Below are 20,647 nucleotides of genomic sequence, written 5' to 3'. Positions count from 1 at the left end.
GTTTCTATGGTGAGCTCCTAGGTGGAGGGTTCCAATTAAAGGCCAACTGGAGAGACTTTAAGCTGAATAAGGGACTGTCTTTGTTTATTTCTGTGATTGAGGACAAAAATGAAATAACTTGGGGAATTACTGATGCCTCCCACCCTATAAAAAGTGCTCCTATGTTTACACATTGGTGGAACGCTGTTTGTGCAATGATACATCCTACTAAACCCCTCCCCCCTTTTTTTTTGGTGAGGCATTTGGAGTTAAGTGACTTGCCCAGGGTCACACAGCTAGTAAGTGTTAAGTGTCTGAGGTCAGATTTGAACTCATGTCCTCCTGACTCCAGGGCTGGTGCTCTATCCACTGCGCCACCTAGCTACCTCACCACTTACTCTTTACAAGACCCTCTGAAAAGAAGTCTACTTACTCATCCCCTTGAGAATAATGGAGGCGGGAAGAAAAAGTCATATGTGAGTGGACAAAAGCAGCAGTGCTTATTTCTTCATAAAGCTTGTACACATACAAAATATATAGTTGATGATTGTGGAATTAAAACCCAGGGTTCTTTCCACCTACAGGTATAACAGCAACCATATGTCAACGAGTCAAGCCAATGTGCATTAAGAATCAGGGACTGTGCAACGCATTGGAGAAACAAAGAAAGGCAAAAGCATGCGCAAGGAGCTCTCATTCTAGTGGGGGAGTCAACATGCAAGTCACTATGCACAAATAAGATATATACAAGAGAAATGAGAGGTCCTGGATTGCAGGTTGTTTTTTTTTTTTTAAATTAGTCCCTGAAACAAGATGCATGTCTTAATTTGTGGTTTAAAAATATGATCACCAACGTTACCATCATCATCATAATAGGAATGCTAATATCTAGCATTTAGTGTTTTAATGTTTTCTAAAGTCCTTAAGCACTAGCTCTGGAGAACCTGGCTTCAGATAATGCGTCAAATTGCTTACTGTCGAAACTATCTGGGCCTTAGTTTCCTTATCTGGAACATAAGGAGGTTGACTGGGTCCTGTGACTCCTTACAGATCTAGAGTGACTCTCACATCGACACTGCGATGTAGGTACTACAACTACCATCTCCATTATACACTTGAGAACACAGGTTCAGAGAGTTTGAATGATCTCTCTCTTGGTCATGTAGCTGGTAAGTATCAGACAGAGACATTTATGCTATTTATCCATTTAACTGATCCAGCCCCCAGAGCGTTTATTAAGCGCCTGTCATGTATGAGGTCCTGAGCTAGGCATTCCATGGGAAACACTGAATTTAGAATAGGAACCCAGACCTTTCTCACTCCAAGCCAGATACTCCAGGATAGATACTCTATCTACCACCTGTGTGCTCCTACCCATCAATGAAGTGATCAAAAATGGGACTATAAATTTAGAGTTGTAAGGAAGCATAGAGGTAATTTATTTCAACTTCCCCACTTTTGTTGTGTTCTTTCAATTGCGTCCAATTATTTGTGACCCCATCTAGGGTCTTCTTGGCAAAGATACTGGAGTGGTTTGCCATTTTCTTCTCGAACTTACTATAAAGATGAGGTAACTGAGGCAAATAGGGGTGACTTGCTCAGAGTCCCACAGCTAGGAAGTGTCTGAGGTTGGATTTGAACTCCAGGGCCAGCACTCTATCCATTGTAGCATCTAGCTGGGAAAATTGAATCCCAGAGAAGATTAAGTGACTTTCCCTAAGTCATACTTTGTAAGTGGCAGATCATGGATTTGAATGAGGTCCTCTAACTTCTGAATGTTTTCCAATGGAAAGAGTTTATCCAATCAGAACATATTAAAAAGCTAAGCATCAATACAATACATTTTATTGACTAAAATCAATACTTACATAAATATTTTTAAAATACCACCTTCACTCCAAAAAAATTCAGTTCCAGTTAAACATTATATAATGACTTCCCACTGGCAAAATTTAGCACAAGTAAGTTTTGAGGTGAGCAGTGAGGTGGTATAGTGAATTGAGGGCCTGTCTTGCAGTAAGGAAGACCTAAGTTCAAATCCAGCCTTAGACACTTCCTAGCTGTATGACCCTAGGCAAGTCACTGCAGTCTGTTTGCCTCTGTTTTCTCATCTATAAAATGAGCTGGGGAAGGAAATGGCAAACCACTCCAATATCTTTGCCAAGAAAACCCCAAATGGAACTACAGAGAGTCATACATGACTGAAAATGATTCAACAAACAAAAGTTTTAAGGGAAGAACTGAATCTGTCTTCTGGTGATGAACTTTCTCCATCAATGCATCTTGGCACCTTCTTTACAACTTAAGAGTCTTAGTTGCCTAGAGCCTTGCTTCTTAAACTGTGGGTTGCAACCCCACATGGGGTTGTATAACTGAATGTTGTCATTGCAAAAATTTGGCAACCATAAAAGTTATATATATTTATTTTATATACCTATATATCTGTAAAATTTTCTCAGGCAAAAAGGGAGCTCAAATGGAAAAGGTTTAAGAAGCCCTGGCCAAGAGCACCTAGATGTTAAGTGATTTTGCTTAAGGTAATACAGCCAGTGTAAAGCAAAGGTCCCAGTTGGGCCCAAGTCTTCCAGGCTTCAAAGGCATTGGACGACTCCTCCTCTCACAGGTGACTTATCAAGGCAATAAAAAGTACATTCAAAATCAATCCCCAGACACCATTTTTACTTTTGAAGGTGTGGATTTAAGTGGTGCTATGATCTCTTTTCATAATAGTAACCATGATAATCTCTCTCTGAAGTGCTCTCACATTTATGGTAAGTTCACCCACATTTCTGCCTAAATACCCAAATTAACTCTAAAGGACACACAAAGGATGATGCTCTCAGAATCCAGAGAAAGAACTGATAAATAGATGTCTAGAATAATTCTACATATATACCTATTTGTGTCTAATGGTGGCCATTTCTAGGGTGGGGGGGAAGGGAAGATTAAACATTTTTTTAAAAGAAATTGACATGATTACTATATATTTAAAAGGAATAGCAAGTTGTACATAGTAGATTTGCAGTTTCATGTGCAATCATCTTTTTATTATACTGTTATAGACATTCTTGTTTCATTCCATAAATTTTTAAAAATTAAATTATTAAAAAATTAAATTAAAATAATTAAAGGGGGGAGGGCTGCCTAAAGGGTCAATATGTTTTTGTTTTTTTGCCAGGCAATGAGGGTTAAGTGACTTGCTCAGGGTCACACAGCTAATAAGTGTCAAGTGTCTGACACTGGATTTGAACTCAGGGCCTCCTGAATCCAGGTCTGGTGTTTTATCCACTGTGCCACCTAGCTGCCCCCCAATATGTTTTTTTAAACAATCTGTTGTTGCCCTCTCCCCCTCGTCAATATTTCATGTTTTCACAATTTTAATGATAAACCGGGTAAATGGAATTATATGCTATCTGTACACTTGAAATTAGATTTTCTTTTGAGTAAATACAAAGCAACTTATGCTCGTTTAGGTCTAGACTGTGTCAGGGTACAAGTTACCATCATGGAGTCGTACTCACCATGCCACTGATGCACCGGCCACAGGCTGTTGTTTTAAACTCTCCATGTAGCTCTTTCACTGCACTTGTGGTATAAAAGCCTTCTGCCAACAGAATGATCCCATACAAGAAAAAAAAGGATGCGATTCCGTAGATGACATACTGCATCAGCTGGATCCTGGCAAGGAAAGGAGAGCGTTTGAAGAGTTGGATTCATTTTGTAAATACAACAGCTTTCCTACCTTGGTGAAGAAGAAATAAGGACAAGTCAAATTTTGGAGCAGTATAAAACACAGCGTGGTTATTCGATAAAAACAAGGTAGATTGGGGGCTCTTTGAGACCTCAGAAATATACCTTTGATTCTCATCCATTGAAAAGATTGTCCTCCTGGAGTCCCCTCCCAATCAGCCCCTCATCTTTCTGTCATCCAAGGCTTACCCTGCACAAAGACCTATGTACAATAAGTGGTAAATAAATTCTGTCTGGAGATTGATGCTGGTCAAGGTTTCTTTTCCCTTCAGAAAATGCCTTGCGTGTACATCCAAAGGAAAAAAAAAAACCAAAAGGCCTTTCCAATGTTTCTATCTTGTCCATGTTAGTGTGCTGCCAAATATAATTTTATAAAAATGTCTTCACAAATAATCTGATGTCAGTCAGCCAAGGAGATGAGCCCTAGCAAACAAAGACCCCCCTCTCTGAACAGGAAAACTTTAGAGCCAAAGAGCAAAAAAGAAAAGAAAAGGAGAGAATCAGAAAGAAAAACTCTAGAAGGAAATATTGAAATGACAAGAGAGGCTTCAGCAATGATCACTCTAGGTAACTGTAGAAATAAATACTACAAGGGTTAGAACTGATTAGATGGCATCAAGGTGCCTAAAAGGAGGCTTGAGTGGAAGGCAGGGTTCTTTCTGGATGCCCCAGGCGCCTTCCTGTTGCTGTACTTACTAGCTGTCCAGACTTCATTTTAGAGTTGGCATGAATGCTTTCCTAAAGTACACAGCCAGTCTCCTTCCTCTTTTTATTCCATCTATGTGTATGAGAAGGAGTGGTCTATCTTTTTTTTTTTTTTGTGAGGCAATTGGGGTTAAGTGACTTGCCCAGGGTCACACAGCTAGTAAGTGTCAAGTGTCTGAGGCTGGATTTGAACTCATGCCCTCCTGAAGCCAGGGCTGGTGCTTCATCCACTGTACCACCTAGCTGCCCCTTGGAGTGGTCTATCTTACCCTCTGATACTGGAGACAGAACTCATACTGCCTATAACTCATTCTTTTTTTTTTTTTTTTTTTTTTTTTAGTGAGGCAATAGGGATTAAGTGACTTGCCTAAGGTCACACAGCTAGTAAGTGTTAAGTATCTGAGGCCGGATTTAAACTCAGGTCCTCCTCACTCCAGGGCCAGTGCTCTATCCACTGTGCCACCTAGCTATCCCCTATAACACATTCTTACACTGAGCCTTTTTCAGGTTTACAAAACACCTTTCATATTCCAGAACACCTTCTCTCTTTAGAACACCAAGATTAATTTGGTGTAGGTATTATTATCCCCATTTCATAGCTGAGGAAAAAGGATGAAAAGGATAAGGTGACTCGCCCTAGGACCACACAATTGGTAAGTGTCAAAAGGCAAGATTTGAATTTAGGTTATCCTAATTTCAAGGAATCTATCCGCTATTTCATCCTTTCTCACAGTATACAACATTACTCTTTCTGTACTGTCATCTTCTCCTCCTCCTTCTCCTTCTTCTTCTCCTCCTCCATCATTATCATCATCATCATCATCATGGCTTATTGGGTCTCCTTTGTCTCTTATAATTGGCCTTGTCTTTAAAAAAACCATCTTTTCCCTTTGACTTTCTTTTTCTTTTCTCCGTGGGAGTGGGAGGACAAAAAAAAAAAGGTACGTATAAGGTAACCAGAAGAAGAGCAAAGAACGAGGGTCATTGAGGCATCTTTTTTTTAAATGCAAAGAAAAGAAAAGAAAGGTCAGAAAGCACAGGTGCAGGACAGCTTTGAAAGCTACAGGTTTACCTTTGTGACTCTTCAGTCTTTCAGTTGTGTCTCACTCTTTGTGACCTAATTTGGGATTTTCTTGGCAAAGATACTGGAGTGGTCTTCATTTCCTTCTCTAGCTCATTTGACAGATGAGAAAACTGAGGCAAACAGGTATAAGTGACTTGCCCAGGGTCAGCCAGCTAGGAAGTGTCTGAGGCTGGATTTGAACTCATGAAGATGAGTCCTGATTCCAAGCCCAGTGTTTTATCTGATGCCACCCAGCTGCAGAAACTACAGGTTGAACTTAGAATATAGTTAAAAAGAAAAGTAAGCTATACAAAATGGTGACCTGTAGTTTCACGTTCTTTTTCTTTTCTACAATATACAGAAATGCTCATTTTATTTGGTGTTAGATTCACAATAAAAGACAAACAGAATAAAATTTTAAAATCTTTTTGTTGACAGGAAGGGCTCATATTAATTTTTTTGGAAAGTAGAGGGCTTTTTTTTGGAGGTGGGAGGAGTTCCTTCTTTTCTTTCTGGATATGCCATAGTGAGTACTTACACCTCGCTCAGTAGGGCATGGTCACTGGCATTTGTGGAGAAGTGCTGCTCCAGAATGGATATGGTCCCAGCCAGGGCGACATGTCCACAGCCACAAAACAGAGCAACTCCAGAGAAGCAGAGAATGGTGGCTACGAGGGAAGCATAGGGCACTCCTCCCAGACACTTGATGCAGCATTCAAAGCAACCTAGGCAGCAGAGAGAGGAAACCAAAGCAACACGATTCAGTGCATTTCATGGTGGGAACCCACATGTGGCCTGAATGAATAACAAGCTACATTTGTAGAGCTTCTATAGGCGGTTGAGGTTGTTTTCATAGACTTTATCTCAGGAAGTCCTCAGGACAACCTTGGGAAAGTAGGTTTAGGGAGGATCATTTCCCCTAATAAAGAAAAAGGAAGCAGAGTGTACAGACGCGATGACACATCACTTACTACGTCGGTATAGTCAGTAACGACACACACACAAGTCTTGGGCATGTCATTTCTTTGGGGCTCAGTTTCTTCAACTGTAATGAGAAGGAGTTGGACAAGATAAACTTGCAGGGGCTCTTCCATAGCCAAATCTATGATCCCCTGCTCCCACTACAGTTATGATTCCTATGATCCAAGAAACTGAAGTCCAAGGCAGGTAATTATCATTTCAACAGCTTCTTTATCCCCACAGCAGTGACAGAGTTGTCCACAACTTTCCTTCTCCTGTCCCCCGTACCCCAAATGGCAAATAACTATGAGAAAAGTGACTGGTGCCAATGTCTCTTGTCTGAAGTGCTGGCACAAAAATTACACTGAGGAGAACATTTAGATTATTTTTTAAGAAATATTGTGGGACCAGCTAGGTGGCGCAGTGGATAGAGCACTGGACCCAGAGTCAGGAGGACCTGAGTTCAAATGTGACCTCAGACACTTAACACTTACTAGCAGTGTGACCCTGGGCAAGTCACTTAACCCCAACTGCCTCACAACAAAAAAAAAGAAAGAAAAAAAAAGAAATATTGCGGCTCCCAGGGTGATTAGGAGAAAAAGGAAAGAACTTATATATCCTAAAATATTTATATCTGTTCTCTTTGTGGTGGGAACTAGAAACTGAGAGGATGCTGATCATTTGGGGGAATGGCTAAACAAGTTGTGGTATATAATTGTGACAGAATACTACAGTACTTGAAGAAATGATGAGCTGGTAGATTTTGGAAAAACATGGAGAGATTTTAATGAAATAATGGAGAATGAAATGAGTAGAACCAAAAGAATGTTGTACATGTAATAACAATGTTGTCCCAAGAACAATTTTGAATAACTAAGTCATTTTGAGTATTATAAGTATTCAAATCACTCACAAAGGACCTATGAAGGTGCTATCCATATCCAGAGAAATAACTGATAAATAGAAATATTTATAATATGGTTTTACATATATATATATATATATATACACATACACATATTTATGTCTAATGGTAGCCTTCTCTAGAGTGGGATGGGGAGGGAAGAAAAATGTACACAGCAGAGAACAAAAGAAAACTTAGAAGGAAGCACAGAAAAGCAGGATAGCTTTGAAAATGATATGTAGTATTTATTACATAGTTTTTTTAAAAAAGCAAATAGTATGACATAGAAATTCATGCTTTTATATTGAATTAACTTTTTATGTTGTACTGTGACATGAAAATGTTCTTTTTATCTTTTTGTATTTAAGTTCAAAATGAATAAAAATGTAATCTTTTAAAGTGTTTTTTGTTGGGGTGTGTGTGTGTGTGTGTGTGTGTGTGTGTGTGTGTGTGTGTGTGTGTGTGTAGTTTTGTTTTGTTTTGTTTTTGTTTTTAAGGAAGGTAATGAAACAATGGTTCCCCAGGAGGGAGAATGTAATAAGCTACCCTAAACCCTTATACTTTTGGCATAACTTAAGTAACTGTTTCTATTGGAACTAATGACTTTCACTGAGTCTTTGACATAGTTTGCAACCAGAAGAGTCAAATGCTGTAATTAGACTATTGCTGTGCTCTGAGCAACATTAAGTTAAAGAGGTTGTTTTGGAAAATTAATGGATATTTTGGTCCCTTAGCACAATGGAATCAAAGCAATGGAGTAGTGATGAGAAGGCCAGCCTTGGAGTCAAAGTACTTCTTCTGATAGAAACTGTCAAGGTGTTCATGGTCAGGGCCCTTAACCTCTTAGGGTCCCAGATCACTCTCTTGGTTTTTATGGGACATATGAATTATTGATCTGCATTGGTGGAAAAATTTCAATGCGTGGAATTCCCTATACTAATTGAGAGAAAAGTTCCAGAACTAGGCTCAAAAAATTGTCCAAACAAAAGCCTCAGTTAATTATAGTATCCAAAATCTAGTCATATCCTCATGCCATCTAACACCAAACTAGACTTCAATGAAAAGAAATGTCCTCATTGGACACAGTAGAAGAAGAAGAAAGGAAGGAAGGAAGGAAGGAAGGAAGGAAGGAAGGAAGGAAGGAAGGAAGGAAGGAAGGAAGGAAGGAAAGAAAGAAAGAAAGAAAGAAAGAAAGAAAGAAAGAAAGAAAGAAAGAAAGAAAGAAAGAAAGAAAGAAAGAAAGAAAGAAAGAAAGAAAGGAAGGAAGAAAGGAAGGAAGAAAGAAAGAAAGGAAGAAAGGAAGAAAAAGAAAGAGAGAAAGAAAGAAAGAGAAAGGGAAGGAGGGGGAAAGAGAGAAAAGAGAGAAAAAGAAAAAAGGAAGGAAGAAAGGAAAGAAGAAGAGAAAGGAAAAAAGGTAAAAGAAAAGAAAAAAGAAGAAAGACAGAAAGGAAGGAAGGAAGGAATGAAGGAAGGGGTAAAGAAGGAAAAAATCCATAGAGTACCTTTAGCTAAAGTGAGCTCAACAGAAAGTTCCCTTAAGTCAGAAAAGAATTAAGACTTAAGGACTGCAATCTTATATAAAAGGAGTCTTCCCCAAAGATGTCTGTAAACTTAGGGTTTCTACAAAAATATCCCCAAGTGACATGATACAACATCATTTTTATCTCTGAGAGAAATTTGTATTTCATTTGGGACAATGTTTCAATGAAAGTGCATGAGCAGGATAGCTGAAGGCCTGACTGTTGCATCCCTTCTGGCCTCTCAGTCTCTGTTTATAGTCTCCAGACCCTTAAAGTAAATGGGTTGTCAGGAAAATAGAGTTTTAACTGCATTATGATCTTTAACAGCAATCAAAAGCAATTCATTATTCAGAGCAAGGGCATGAAGCCAGCTATATAGCTTTCATTAAACCATGAGCTTCACACACGGGCTGGAAACGGCTTGCCAATAGAAAATATAAGTCTTGCAAAGATACCATTTTTTGGTGAATAGTCTACCAAAAATTAACGTTTCATACATGTTATTGGCAATGGGAAAAAACTTTCCCCTGGGAAATGAACACAGAACATTAGAAAATGTTATAGCTTGTAAATGCAATGAAAGAAACAGCATTTTCTAAACTTCCTGAACAAAATAAGACCCTTTTCCACTTTTCACTAAAGTGTCCCTGTGAAAACGTCATTCCCTGGAAGCCTTAAGTGACCTTCTGCATATATCTTATCAATTTTTCACCAACACTTACAAAATAAGGTTCATGTTCCCCAAAAGGATCTGTGACATAGCATCCCACTGTGTGTACAAATGCTTATGTAACATGGAACCCATCTGTGGTATTCATTCATAGAATTAAAAAAAAATCCTACAAATTTATAAGTGGCCCAAACACAGAGGAACCTCTAACACTTGAGGGAGATATGTAATGATGAATCTCCCTTTTAAGATTACCTAGTCCCCTCATTTTCCAGGTGTGACTGTTGGAACCCCTTGTGTTGAACTGACTTCCCCAAAGTCACATAGTGAGGGAAGCTCTTTTTCATGGACTCTTAGTACACTAGAGTTGAAGGGATCTTAGGTATCTATCACCTAATCTGACTCAGGGTCACACGGGTCTGAGGCAGCATTCAAATTTTCAATTTCAATTCCAATACTCTATCCACTATGCCACCAACTGATCCAACAATATATTATTCTGGGGGAAGCTAGGTAGTTCAATGGATAAAGCACTGGCCCTACATTCAGGAGGACCTGAGTTCAAATCTGACCTCAGACACTTGACACTAGCTGTGTGACCCTGGGCAAGTCACTTAACCCTCATTGCCCTGCAAACAACAACAACAACAATAAAAAACCCCAAGATGTTATTCTTCTTTGGTTAAAAGAAATAGAATTTTTTTTCTGTCTTGAAGAGGGGGGAGGGAAGGGAGGGAGGGGGAAACATTTGGAACTAAAAATCTTATGAAAACAAATGTTGAAAACGATCTTTACATGTAACTGGAAAATAATAAAATACTTTGATGATTTTAAAAAAGAAATATATTTTTAAAATTACCATAATGATATAGTTCCCATCATACCCCTTCCATTCCTCCCCTTTCCTTCCTCCCCCAACCTGGATATTGTTCTTGTAAAAATAGCTATCACATTTTAGAAGGAAAAAAAAACCCACCCCATATAACCCTACCCACTTATATTCTTTTAAAAATGGGACTAGGGAGTAAGGGACATAGGACTGGTGCTCACGTTCTTTTTGTTCTGTCATTTTTCAGTCCTGTCTGACTCTGGGCAAAGACACTGGAGTAGTTTGCCATTTCCTTTTCCAACTCATTTTACAGATGAGGAAACTGAGGCAAACAGGGTAAAATGACTTGCCCAATGTCTCACAGCTAGGAAGTATCTGAAGTCAGATTTGAACTCAGGTGTCTTTCTGACTCTAGGCCTGGAGTCTAACCATCATTCTATCCATCATGCCACATAGCTGCCCTGAAGCTATATTATATTGGGCTTTTACTGGATGTGATTATTTGGTTTGTGGCTACAGCATAGTTAATAGCAAACATTTAATTGATGCCTACTGAGCAAAAGATCATTCTATATCCTAATGAGCAGTGTTAAAACAGGAGTGTTATTTACATTTGTCTCAAAGACCAAGACACTAGATCCTAGAGTATAGGGGGCTAATAGTGGTTAATACATTGGTATTTTTCAGATAAATGAAAAGATGAAGAATTGAACACATTTTCTAATGGTTTTATTTTAAAAACTGAACAGATCCTTTGAATTTTCAATAGCTTTAAATGAATAGTTTCTCTTTAACAACAGAGTTCATTCTCAAATCTACTAATTCATATGCTGTCATTTATTGCCATTATAATTTTGGGGGGGTGGGTCAATGAGGGTCAAGTGACTTGCCCAGGGTCACACAGCTAGTGTCAAGTGTCTGAGGCTGGATTTGAACTCAGGTCCTCCTGAATCCAGTGCCAGTGCTTTATCCACTGCGCCACCTAGCTGCCCCCCATTATAATTTTTTTACAGTCATAGAATCTAGATTTGGGAGACAACTCAGAGGCAACTAGAGCAATCCATATCTGGCAAAATTTCTCATTACCATATGCCCAACAAAGGTCACCAGAGTTTTTTCTTGAATATTACCAGTGAGGGAAAGCCTACTGTGTCCTTAGGCAGCCCATTTGCCTTTTGGATGGCTCTAATTATTAGGAAGTCAAGCTCAATGGCTTATCATCAGCATTATCAGCTCACATGTATATAGCACTTTCCTGATAACACTTCTATAAAGAATATATTCCATGAACACTATTCCCATTTTACAGAAGAAGAAAGTGAAAGTCATAAAGGTGAAGTCACATGCCTTCTAAGTCCTAAGACTTAGGACTTGAACCCAAGCCTTTTGATTGCAAGCCCCGTACTCTCTCCATTACACCCAACTGGCTCATTTACTTTTTATCATTTTAGTCCCCTTTCTAGGCAGTTAAGTGGTGCAATGGATATAGTGCTAGACCTGGAGTCAAGAGTTCAAGTCTCGCCTCAAACACTTAGCTGTGAAACTAAGGCAAGTCACTTAACCTGTCTGCCTCAGTATCCTTGGCTGTAAAATGGGGATACTAAGCACATCTATGTCTCAGGGATGCTGTGAGGATAAAATGAGATAATATTTGTAATAGGTGGTATGGCAGATAGACCACTAGACCTGTAGTTAGGAAGATCTGAGTGAAAATACAGTCTTAGACACTTAACAGCTGTGTGACCCCGGGGCTAATGCCTCAATTTCTTTAGGTGTAAAGTGGAAACAATAATAGCATCTACTGCTCCCCCTCCCCCCCCCCCCACCAGGGTTGTTTTGAGGATCAAATGATAATATTTATAAAACCTTTATAAATTTTTTTTCCTTTTTTTCCCCTGGGCAATGAGAGTTAAGTGACTTGCCAGGGTCACACAGCTAGTAAGTGTCAAGTGTCTGAGGTCAGATTTGAACTCAGGTCCTCCTGAATCCAGGGCCAGTGCTCTATCCACTGTACTACCTAGCTGCCCCCATAATTTTTTTTTTGAGGGGCAATGGGGGTTAAGTGACTTGCCCACGGTCACACAGCTAGTAAGTGTCAAGTGTCTGAGACCGGATTTGAATTCAGGTCCTCCTGAATCCAGGGTCGGTGCTTTATCCACTGTGCCACCTACCTGCTCCCTCCCCATAAATTTTTAAAGCACTATATAAATGCGAGTTATTTGTTCAGAGAGGTGGTATGAGAAAAATGGTTTTATTTAGCCAACAGCAGTGCAGTTCCCAATCCTTAGGTCTCCAGAAGGTCAAGGCTAAAGGTTCCCCCCCTCCCCCCCCCCACACCTAATTTAGATCTCCACAGTTGACTATAGAGTCCATGCTGTGGGCCTAGTTTGCTTAACAGCAGGGAAAACAGGGGACTTGGGAAATTTTTGGAGCACTCAGATGGATCACACCCTCTCAGCAGCTGCTCCATACTGCCAATGCTTTTTAAGTTTCCAGCAGCCGGCTTTATTTACAGCTACATGAGCCCTGGCTCCCACAGAGCAAGGCCACCATATTGCTCATCCTTATTTCTAACAGCACAGCTGAACCCATTTCAAACCTTGCCAATAAACAGGTTCTAGGAGCCTTGAATTGACAAGAATGGAAGAAATTGTACAAATTAGTACGGTCAAGACTTAGAGTCCATTTAAAACTCTTACCCCTGGGCAAAAGGCATGTATAATTTTCTTTTTATCATGTAACATGAAACTGGGTCCCCTTATCTAACTTAAATTTTTTTAAAAATTATTTTATTTTTAATTTGTGTAATAAAACGAGTATTCCCATAACATAATATAATAAAAAGATAGTTGTACATGAAACTGCCAATCTATCATCTAACTTTGCCATTCCTAGGTAGAGGTAAAGTCCATATAAAAACAGCTTATAAAAACAAGTCAATACTCTTTCCCTGCCTAATCGGTCCTTGGCTCCCATCTCTTTGTTTGCAGCATACAATCCAAGGAAAAAGGCCAAACTGCCATTCACATAGACCATTATGGTTTGCAAAGTGCTTTATGTGACATCTCTTTTGAACCTCAAAACAGCCCTGGGAGGTAGGCGCTATTCCCATTTGGCAGATGGAAAAACCCAGAGCTGAGAGATTAAATGATTTGCTCACAGATAGCAAGCACTGGAATTAGGCTTTGAATCCGGGTCTTCTTCAGATGAACTAATTTGGACCTCATCACCTGGTAAGGAAACCTCTTCCAATAATATTCTGTCTTTGTTTGTTTTGTGGGGCAACAAGGGTTAAATGACTTGTCCAGGGTCACATAGCTAGTAAGTGTCAAATGTCTGAGGCCAGATTTGAACTCAGGCCCTCCTGAATCCAGGCCCGGTGCTTTATCCACTGTGCCACCTAGTTGCCCCTATGTTGTGTTTTGTTTTCTTTCTTTCTTTCTTTCTTTCTTTCTTTCTTTCTTTCTTTCTTTCTTTCTTTCTTTCTTTCTTTCTTTCTTTCTTTCTTTCTTTCTTTCTTTCTTTCTTTCTTTCTTTCTTCCTTCCTTCCTTCCTTCCTTCCTTCCTTCCTTCCTTCCTTCCTTCCTTCCTTCCTTCCTTCCTTCCTTTCTCCTTCTTCTTTTCGCTATTCTGTCAATATAGTACCTGCTATGCAAGGTTCTACTTTCCTGAATTCAGGCAAATATATAGGACCTTACTTGGTGTTTCTGTAGCAACCTTTAAGTTTCTGAGTGAGGATGGCTCTTGGATGTGTTTTATTGAAATAATCTGAAATGCAAGCCAGTTGGATAAAATTACTTTGCTTATGATCTCATCTTGGGGGAAAAAATTCCCACTGCAGTCAACACTACCTACACAGAGGAAAAGATGAATGTTTCATGCAAATTTCAACTAGGGTAATAATTAGTCAATCTGGAATCCACAGCAGGGTTAGTATCAATTGCTTTTCTTTTTTTCTTTTCTTTTCTTTTTTTTTGTGGGGCAATGAGGGTTAAGTGACTTGCCCAGGGTCACACAGCTAGTAAGTGTCAAGCATCTGAGGCTGGATTTGAACTCAGGTCCTCCTGAATCCAGGGCCAGTGCTTTATCCATTGGGCCACCTAGTTGCCCATGCTTTTCTACCTATCTTCTTCTATAAGGTGTCCATGAGATTGCTTTTAATACAAATGTCACTGCAACAAAAGTCTAGTAATAAGAATGACTTCACCCAATGGACCACTTTCTTAAAAAGCAGTATTTAATTCAACCAAAGGACATAGAAAACAATCCCGTGTAGTTCATTGTGCCAATATTTGCCTCTCAGCTCTTGCAGAAGACCCCATCATTAAAATCATACTGAAAGAGACTAATCATACCAATAGACTAATATAGTTATGTGTTGGTGTTGAGAGACTAATATAATTTAACCCTGACCCAAGAGGGAAAATCATTGAAAGATTTCCACACTCTAATGGAAAGAACATTGGATATTTGGAACCAGAAGACCTGGTTTGAATCTTACTTGTGCAACCTTAGTTAGGCAAATCGTTTAATCTCCCTAAGCCTCATTGTTCATCTGCAAAATGAGGCAAGTGGACTATATGATCTTCAGTCCCTGCCAGTTTCTAAATCCCATGAACTTTCTCAGTTTCTGGGGCCTTTTTTTTTTTTTAAAGGGCCTCCTTGTGCATTTGAGACTGTACCAGAAAAATGTAGCAGAGGCAATAACGAAATTTAGATAAAGAAAGTTTATTTGTAAGGCAAATTTCCAAGGAGTCACTGGAAACATTGATCTTTTAAAAATCTACATAGTATACAGTCATATAGCTGCAGACGGGTATGCTATTAGAAACTACTATAGCAAAAGACTGGTTATATCTTTCTTTTCTTTCTTTCTTTCTTTCTTTCTTTCTTTCTTTCTTTCTTTCTTTCTTTCTTTCTTTCTTTCTTCTTTCTTTCTTTCTTTCTTTCTTTCTGATGAGGCAATTATGTTTAAGTGACTTGCCCAAGGTCACACAGCTAGTAAGTGTCAAGTGTCTGAGACCGGATTTGAACTCAGGTCCTCCTGAATCCAGGGCCGGTGCTTTATCCACTGGGCCACCTAGCTGCCCCTATATATTTCTTATAGTTTTTTTTTTTTTTTTTTTTTTTAGTGAGGCAGTTGGGGTTAAGTGACTTGCCCAGGGTCACACAGCTAGTAAGTGTCAAGTGTCTGAGGCCAGACTTGAACTCAGGTCCTCCTGAATCCAGGGCCGGTGCTTTATCCACTGTGCCACCTAGCCGCCCCCCCACCCTCACCCCTTATATATTTCTTAAATCCAAACTTAGAGCTTTATCAAGTTTCTGAATATCTATCGGCCACAAATAGAGAATACAAATGGAATAATCTATGGCTAACTTGCATGTTACCTGTCCCTAGACATTTCAATGCTTGGATTTCTAACACATTTTTAACAATCATACTAAATTCCCTTCACACAACTGCAGAAATTCCTTTGTGGTTAAATATATCATAACTTTAGTTAGCTTAGCCTCAAGAAAGAGAATTAATTTTTTGATTCTGGTGGACCCTCAGGCCTACAAACTAACCTGAAACAGTTTAAAGTATAAACCACACAGTTGAAAAAACAACAACCAACAATCCATGCACCAATGCATCTAACGCTTGATGGCCATTTTGTCTAAAGCATCTCCAGAACCTTTTGTGCTGAACAACAGAATAAAAACATTTTTTGTCCTTGGCCTTGTGGATAGCAGTTACCATGGTTGCTGGTTATTAACAGCTCAGTGATTTGCCCAAAGTTGTCTGTGATCCTGGCTACACATTTAACACATTCTCAGGAGGAGGGCCCGCTAAAACAAGGGCCCAGATTATCCCCAGGGAATGAATGGTATTAGACACATACAAATACCACTGCCCCCGCCCCCTAGCCCTCATACCCAGTCTTCCTCTCCACTTGACAATTTCTTACTAGGGACAAAAATATAAGGAGAAAGTACAGGAACCAAATGAGTGCTCTTGGAAGCTGCTAATCACAAGAACCAGAAATGGATGAAACTTTGCCTCGGTAGTGGTATAAGTGAAAACTAATATTGATGTGCTGGTTCTTTCTTATAATAATCAGGGTCACCACCCCCAACCTTGGCTCTGTGACTTCCCAGCTGCCTTCAATAGTCTCATAAGGTATTGTCAAATTACTAAAAGAAATCTTCAAAACAAAATTAATTCTAATTAAAATATGTACTGTTTGGCCTTTCTAGAAGGAGAGGGATGTCACAAAAACAACTCCCCACACTCCAAAAGCTGGGAATCACTTGCCTGAGCTATATTAGGAGAAAATCATAGCTTCTTCTTATTTAGAGATCTCTCAAGTCATTTTTTATTTCTTCCCCATCTCCCAATTAAAAAGACCCTGAGATAGATAAAGAGGATGAGCTCCTGAGGCAGCCATTTTGAAACTCTGTTCTTGAATCAAATACAATAAGAAAATTCAGAGTTAATGGAGAGGGCAAACTCAGGACCTAACACAGAAGAGGCACTAACTGCTTATCGCTTCAATGATGAACCAAAATTCCCTAACTTTTGAGCCCCAAACCAGAACAAATATACTAATCATAACTAAGCTATAGGATGAACATATACCTATATTATCAGCAAAGTAAATGCATTCAGGCAAAAGAGCTAAAAAAATACAGTAATGTGGGGAGCCAGTGTTGGGAGGGGGGAGTACAGTGAGAATGACTCATGACATATACTCAAGCCCTCTTAGCTGGGGGAAATGGGGAGAAAGTCAATTCAATTCAGTGGACATTTATTAAGTACCTATTATGGTCAAGGGTGAAGAATTCAGAGATGAAGTTGATGGGAAGAGAGCACTGAATTTGGAATTAAAAGACCTTAGTTTAAATTCTAGCTCTGTTCTCTACTGCCCATGTGACCCCAGGCAAGTCACTTAACCTCTCTAACCTTCCATTTTCTCAACTGTAAAACTGCCTGGATGATTCTTGGGGTCCCTTTCAACTTGCTATCCCACGAGGTTACAATGCCTTATAGCTCAAACCTGCTATAGGGCTACAGTCACAGCCACTGACCACAAGGAACTTAAAAGGGAATGGGGAAGGAACACAGACTAGAACTTGCCAAGTATGTATTTGGGTGATGAAGGATCACATGTGCAATGGAGGATCCGAAAAGGGAGGAATTAATTAGTATCTGGGAAGGCTTCATGGAGGAAGTAGTTTTTAAAAAATAATACTTTATATTTAATTTATAATAATTTTTTATAATAAAAATTTTTATTAAAGTTGTGAGTTCCAAATTCTAACCCTCTTTCCTTCCCTTTCCTCCCCCTTCCCTAAGGCAGTAAGTAATCAGATATAGGTAATACATGAGGAGGAGGTAGTCTTTGAAGCATAATAGATTTCAAAAGCCATCAATAGGTCAAAGGGCTCTGCAGGAAGGCAGAGGTCCAGAAGAAGAAAATTTTATGAAGAAAGGTCCAGAAGCAGGAATAGCAGGAAAGAATAGGCTGAGTTCAGGAAAAGCAGTCCATGGTCCAAGACATTCCAATCGTAGATGACTGGGAAAAATGGGGACAGCAGCACCATGAGAATGGTCATTCTGTGATCCCACTAACATCTGCATCAAGACTTTTGAAAACTCTTTTAGGTGTAATTGCTTGGCCACCACTGTAAAGACTTCTGTGTTTTCATGGGTTCAAATGAAAAATTGATACCTAATGTTTGCTGTGTAAAGTATGTCAGTGGGGAGGTGTTGGGAGAACGGGTCTACCTTTTTCTTTTCTTTTCTTTTCTTTTTTGGCGGGGGCAATGAGGGTTAAGTGACTTGCCCAAGGTCACACAGCTAGTAAGTGTCAAGCGTCTAAGGCCATATTTGAACTCAGGTCCTCCTGAATCCAGGGCCAGTGCTTTATCCACTTTGACACCTAGCTGCCTCCAGGGGTCTACCTTTTTCAATTTCATGTCTATAACCTGGGTTTCTAATTAAGCCTAGAGCATTTGGGATGCTGCTGTTTAAATGTGACTCCTGATTGGTGGAGAAAATGCTGTTGTGTCAAATACATATCAAATGACACAATAAGATGAAAAGGAATCTGTAATGGGAGAAATATCTCCTCTTTGAGTTTTCTGAGTGGTAGGTTCCTGCTGCTGAATAAGTCTCCCACCATGAAGAAATTACAGAAGTTAAAAACCTATGTTATGCTGCCTCTTATCCTAATACTTACTATTGAATTATAGAATCTTTACTTAAAAGTCTATGATGGGGGGCAGCTAGGTGGCGCGGTGGATAAAGCACCGGCCCTGGATTCAGGAGTACCTGAGTTTAAATCTGGCCTCAGACGCTTGACACTTACTAGCTGTGTGACCCTGGGCAAGTCACTTAACCCTCATTGCCCACAAAAAAAAAAAAGAAAAGAAACAAAAAAACCTATGTTTTATTATGCTTAAGCAGAGGTTCAGGAAGTAGAAAAATAACCCTGAAACAAAATGGGAGCTTGTGATAAGACTTTGTAGAGAAATTGACATCAGAGAGACAGAGAAATCACTTTTAAAAATATAAAACAATCTTTCTGCCTTTTAGGTCATAAAGGTCACACAGACCTAGTCAAACAGGCTCATCATCTCATGCTTCCTTCAACGGAAGTTGAACAAATTAAGTTAAAACAAAACAGTTAACAGACAAAGTTACAAACACGAACTTTGCAAAAATCCTACATTTGCAAAATTACAAGGCTGCATCTTCAAAAAGTCACAATGGGCTAACCGAGAGGAAGGGATTTATTACATCACAAAGATAGTCAAACTGATCAACTTTGAAAGACTTACCTCTTCTCACCAAAACGATGATCCAAGACAAATTAAGATTTATCAGGAATAAAAATAAAAAATTTAATTGTTCCATGTCTAAAACATATAATGTCTTAAATAATAGAAGTTAAAAAAACTGTATGAAAAGTTTCCCATTCTATAGTTTTTATCTACTTATGTTTAAAGTTTATATTTATTTTGATATTTCAAGGATCCACAATTTCATCAGAGTAGGTAGGTACTCAATCCACTGAAACACAATGGGACCTGTTGGAGATTTAATAATATGTTATATATTATTGTTTAGTTGTTTTCAGTCATGTCCAACTCTTCATGACCCCACTTGGGGTTTTCTTGGCAAAGATATTGGGGTAGTTTGTCATTTCCTTCTCCAGCTTGTTTTGCAAATGAGGAAACTGAGGCAAACAGGGTGGTGACTTGCCCAGGGTCACACAATAGCAGTATCTGAGACTGGATTTTGAACTAAGGTCTTCCTGACTCCAGGCCAGGCATTGTAGCTGCTCCTATTATATATTATGTTATTATAATGTTAATAACACATCACATTATTAATATTACATTTTTACAATAATGCACTAAGTTTATATAACAATAAAATATGTAGTATAAATGTGATATATTATATGTAATTAAAATAGAACATAAAATATAAATATAACATGATCAGATTCTATAATTAAAGCAATATAGTATGCATATTATATAATTATAATTATAATACTATATATTAAATCTCTAACACATTGCAATCTGCTTTAGTGGACAGAATACCTGCTCTACATGTATGCATATGTTTATATACATGACACTTATGATTACTAACTTCAGGTGAATTTAAATAGAATTATTCATATGTAAACAGACAACCAAATGGTAATGTGAGTTAGGTCATTTATTTCAAGTGAGATAATATATGCTGATTATGTAAGATAATGTATGCAAATTACTTTGAAGATATTCAAGCACTAAATGCCAGTTATCATTATTGTTATTACTTATTTCATTCTTTTCATCTTTAAAGTTTTCTTTTTGATGGGATGCAACTGAGCTGGTCCAAGGACACCCAAGGACAAATGATTATCTTGCCAGTATTCCTTTATATTTAACGTTACACACATTATCATGAAGGTAGATAAAATTGCTTTTTATAATTCATTAAGAGCATTGGGATGTGAGCTCACTTACACACTCAATAAAAGCAGTGTTACTGATTATCATCATCGTCACTACCACCATCATCTGAATACAGAACACATATAAACTGAAGGAGCAAACCATTGCACTACTTATGTTCAAGGGAAATTTTCAAAAGTGCTTAATAATTGCCCTTTCCATAACTAAAGACCCCAAATTCTCAAATAGCTACCTATTATACAAAATCCCATAAATTTCCCTGGGTAATGTTTTCTAATTGGAAGCATCACTCCATGGAACACTT

General features: G+C 38.7%; 1 protein-coding gene across 3 annotated transcripts in view; it reads right to left on the bottom strand.

Moving 5' to 3' along the window:
• Positions 1 to 20,647, bottom strand: part of GPM6B (glycoprotein M6B) — a 219,748-nt gene that overhangs the window by 14,826 nt on the left and 184,275 nt on the right. For all 3 annotated transcript variants that reach the window (XM_043995863.1, XM_043995862.1, XM_043995864.1), the window contains exons 2-3: positions 6,036 to 6,222; positions 3,501 to 3,657 (exon numbers count right to left, since the gene is read on the bottom strand). In XM_043995863.1, coding sequence (XP_043851798.1) covers positions 3,501 to 3,657; positions 6,036 to 6,222 — 344 coding nt within the window. The remainder of the gene's footprint in view (positions 1 to 3,500; positions 3,658 to 6,035; positions 6,223 to 20,647) is intronic.

Source organism: Dromiciops gliroides, chromosome 3 (assembly GCF_019393635.1).
Source record: "Dromiciops gliroides isolate mDroGli1 chromosome 3, mDroGli1.pri, whole genome shotgun sequence".
NCBI lineage: Eukaryota > Metazoa > Chordata > Mammalia > Microbiotheria > Microbiotheriidae > Dromiciops > Dromiciops gliroides.
The sequence above is the reverse complement of the archived record's forward strand: the minus strand, read 5'-3'. Positions and strand labels throughout refer to the sequence as shown.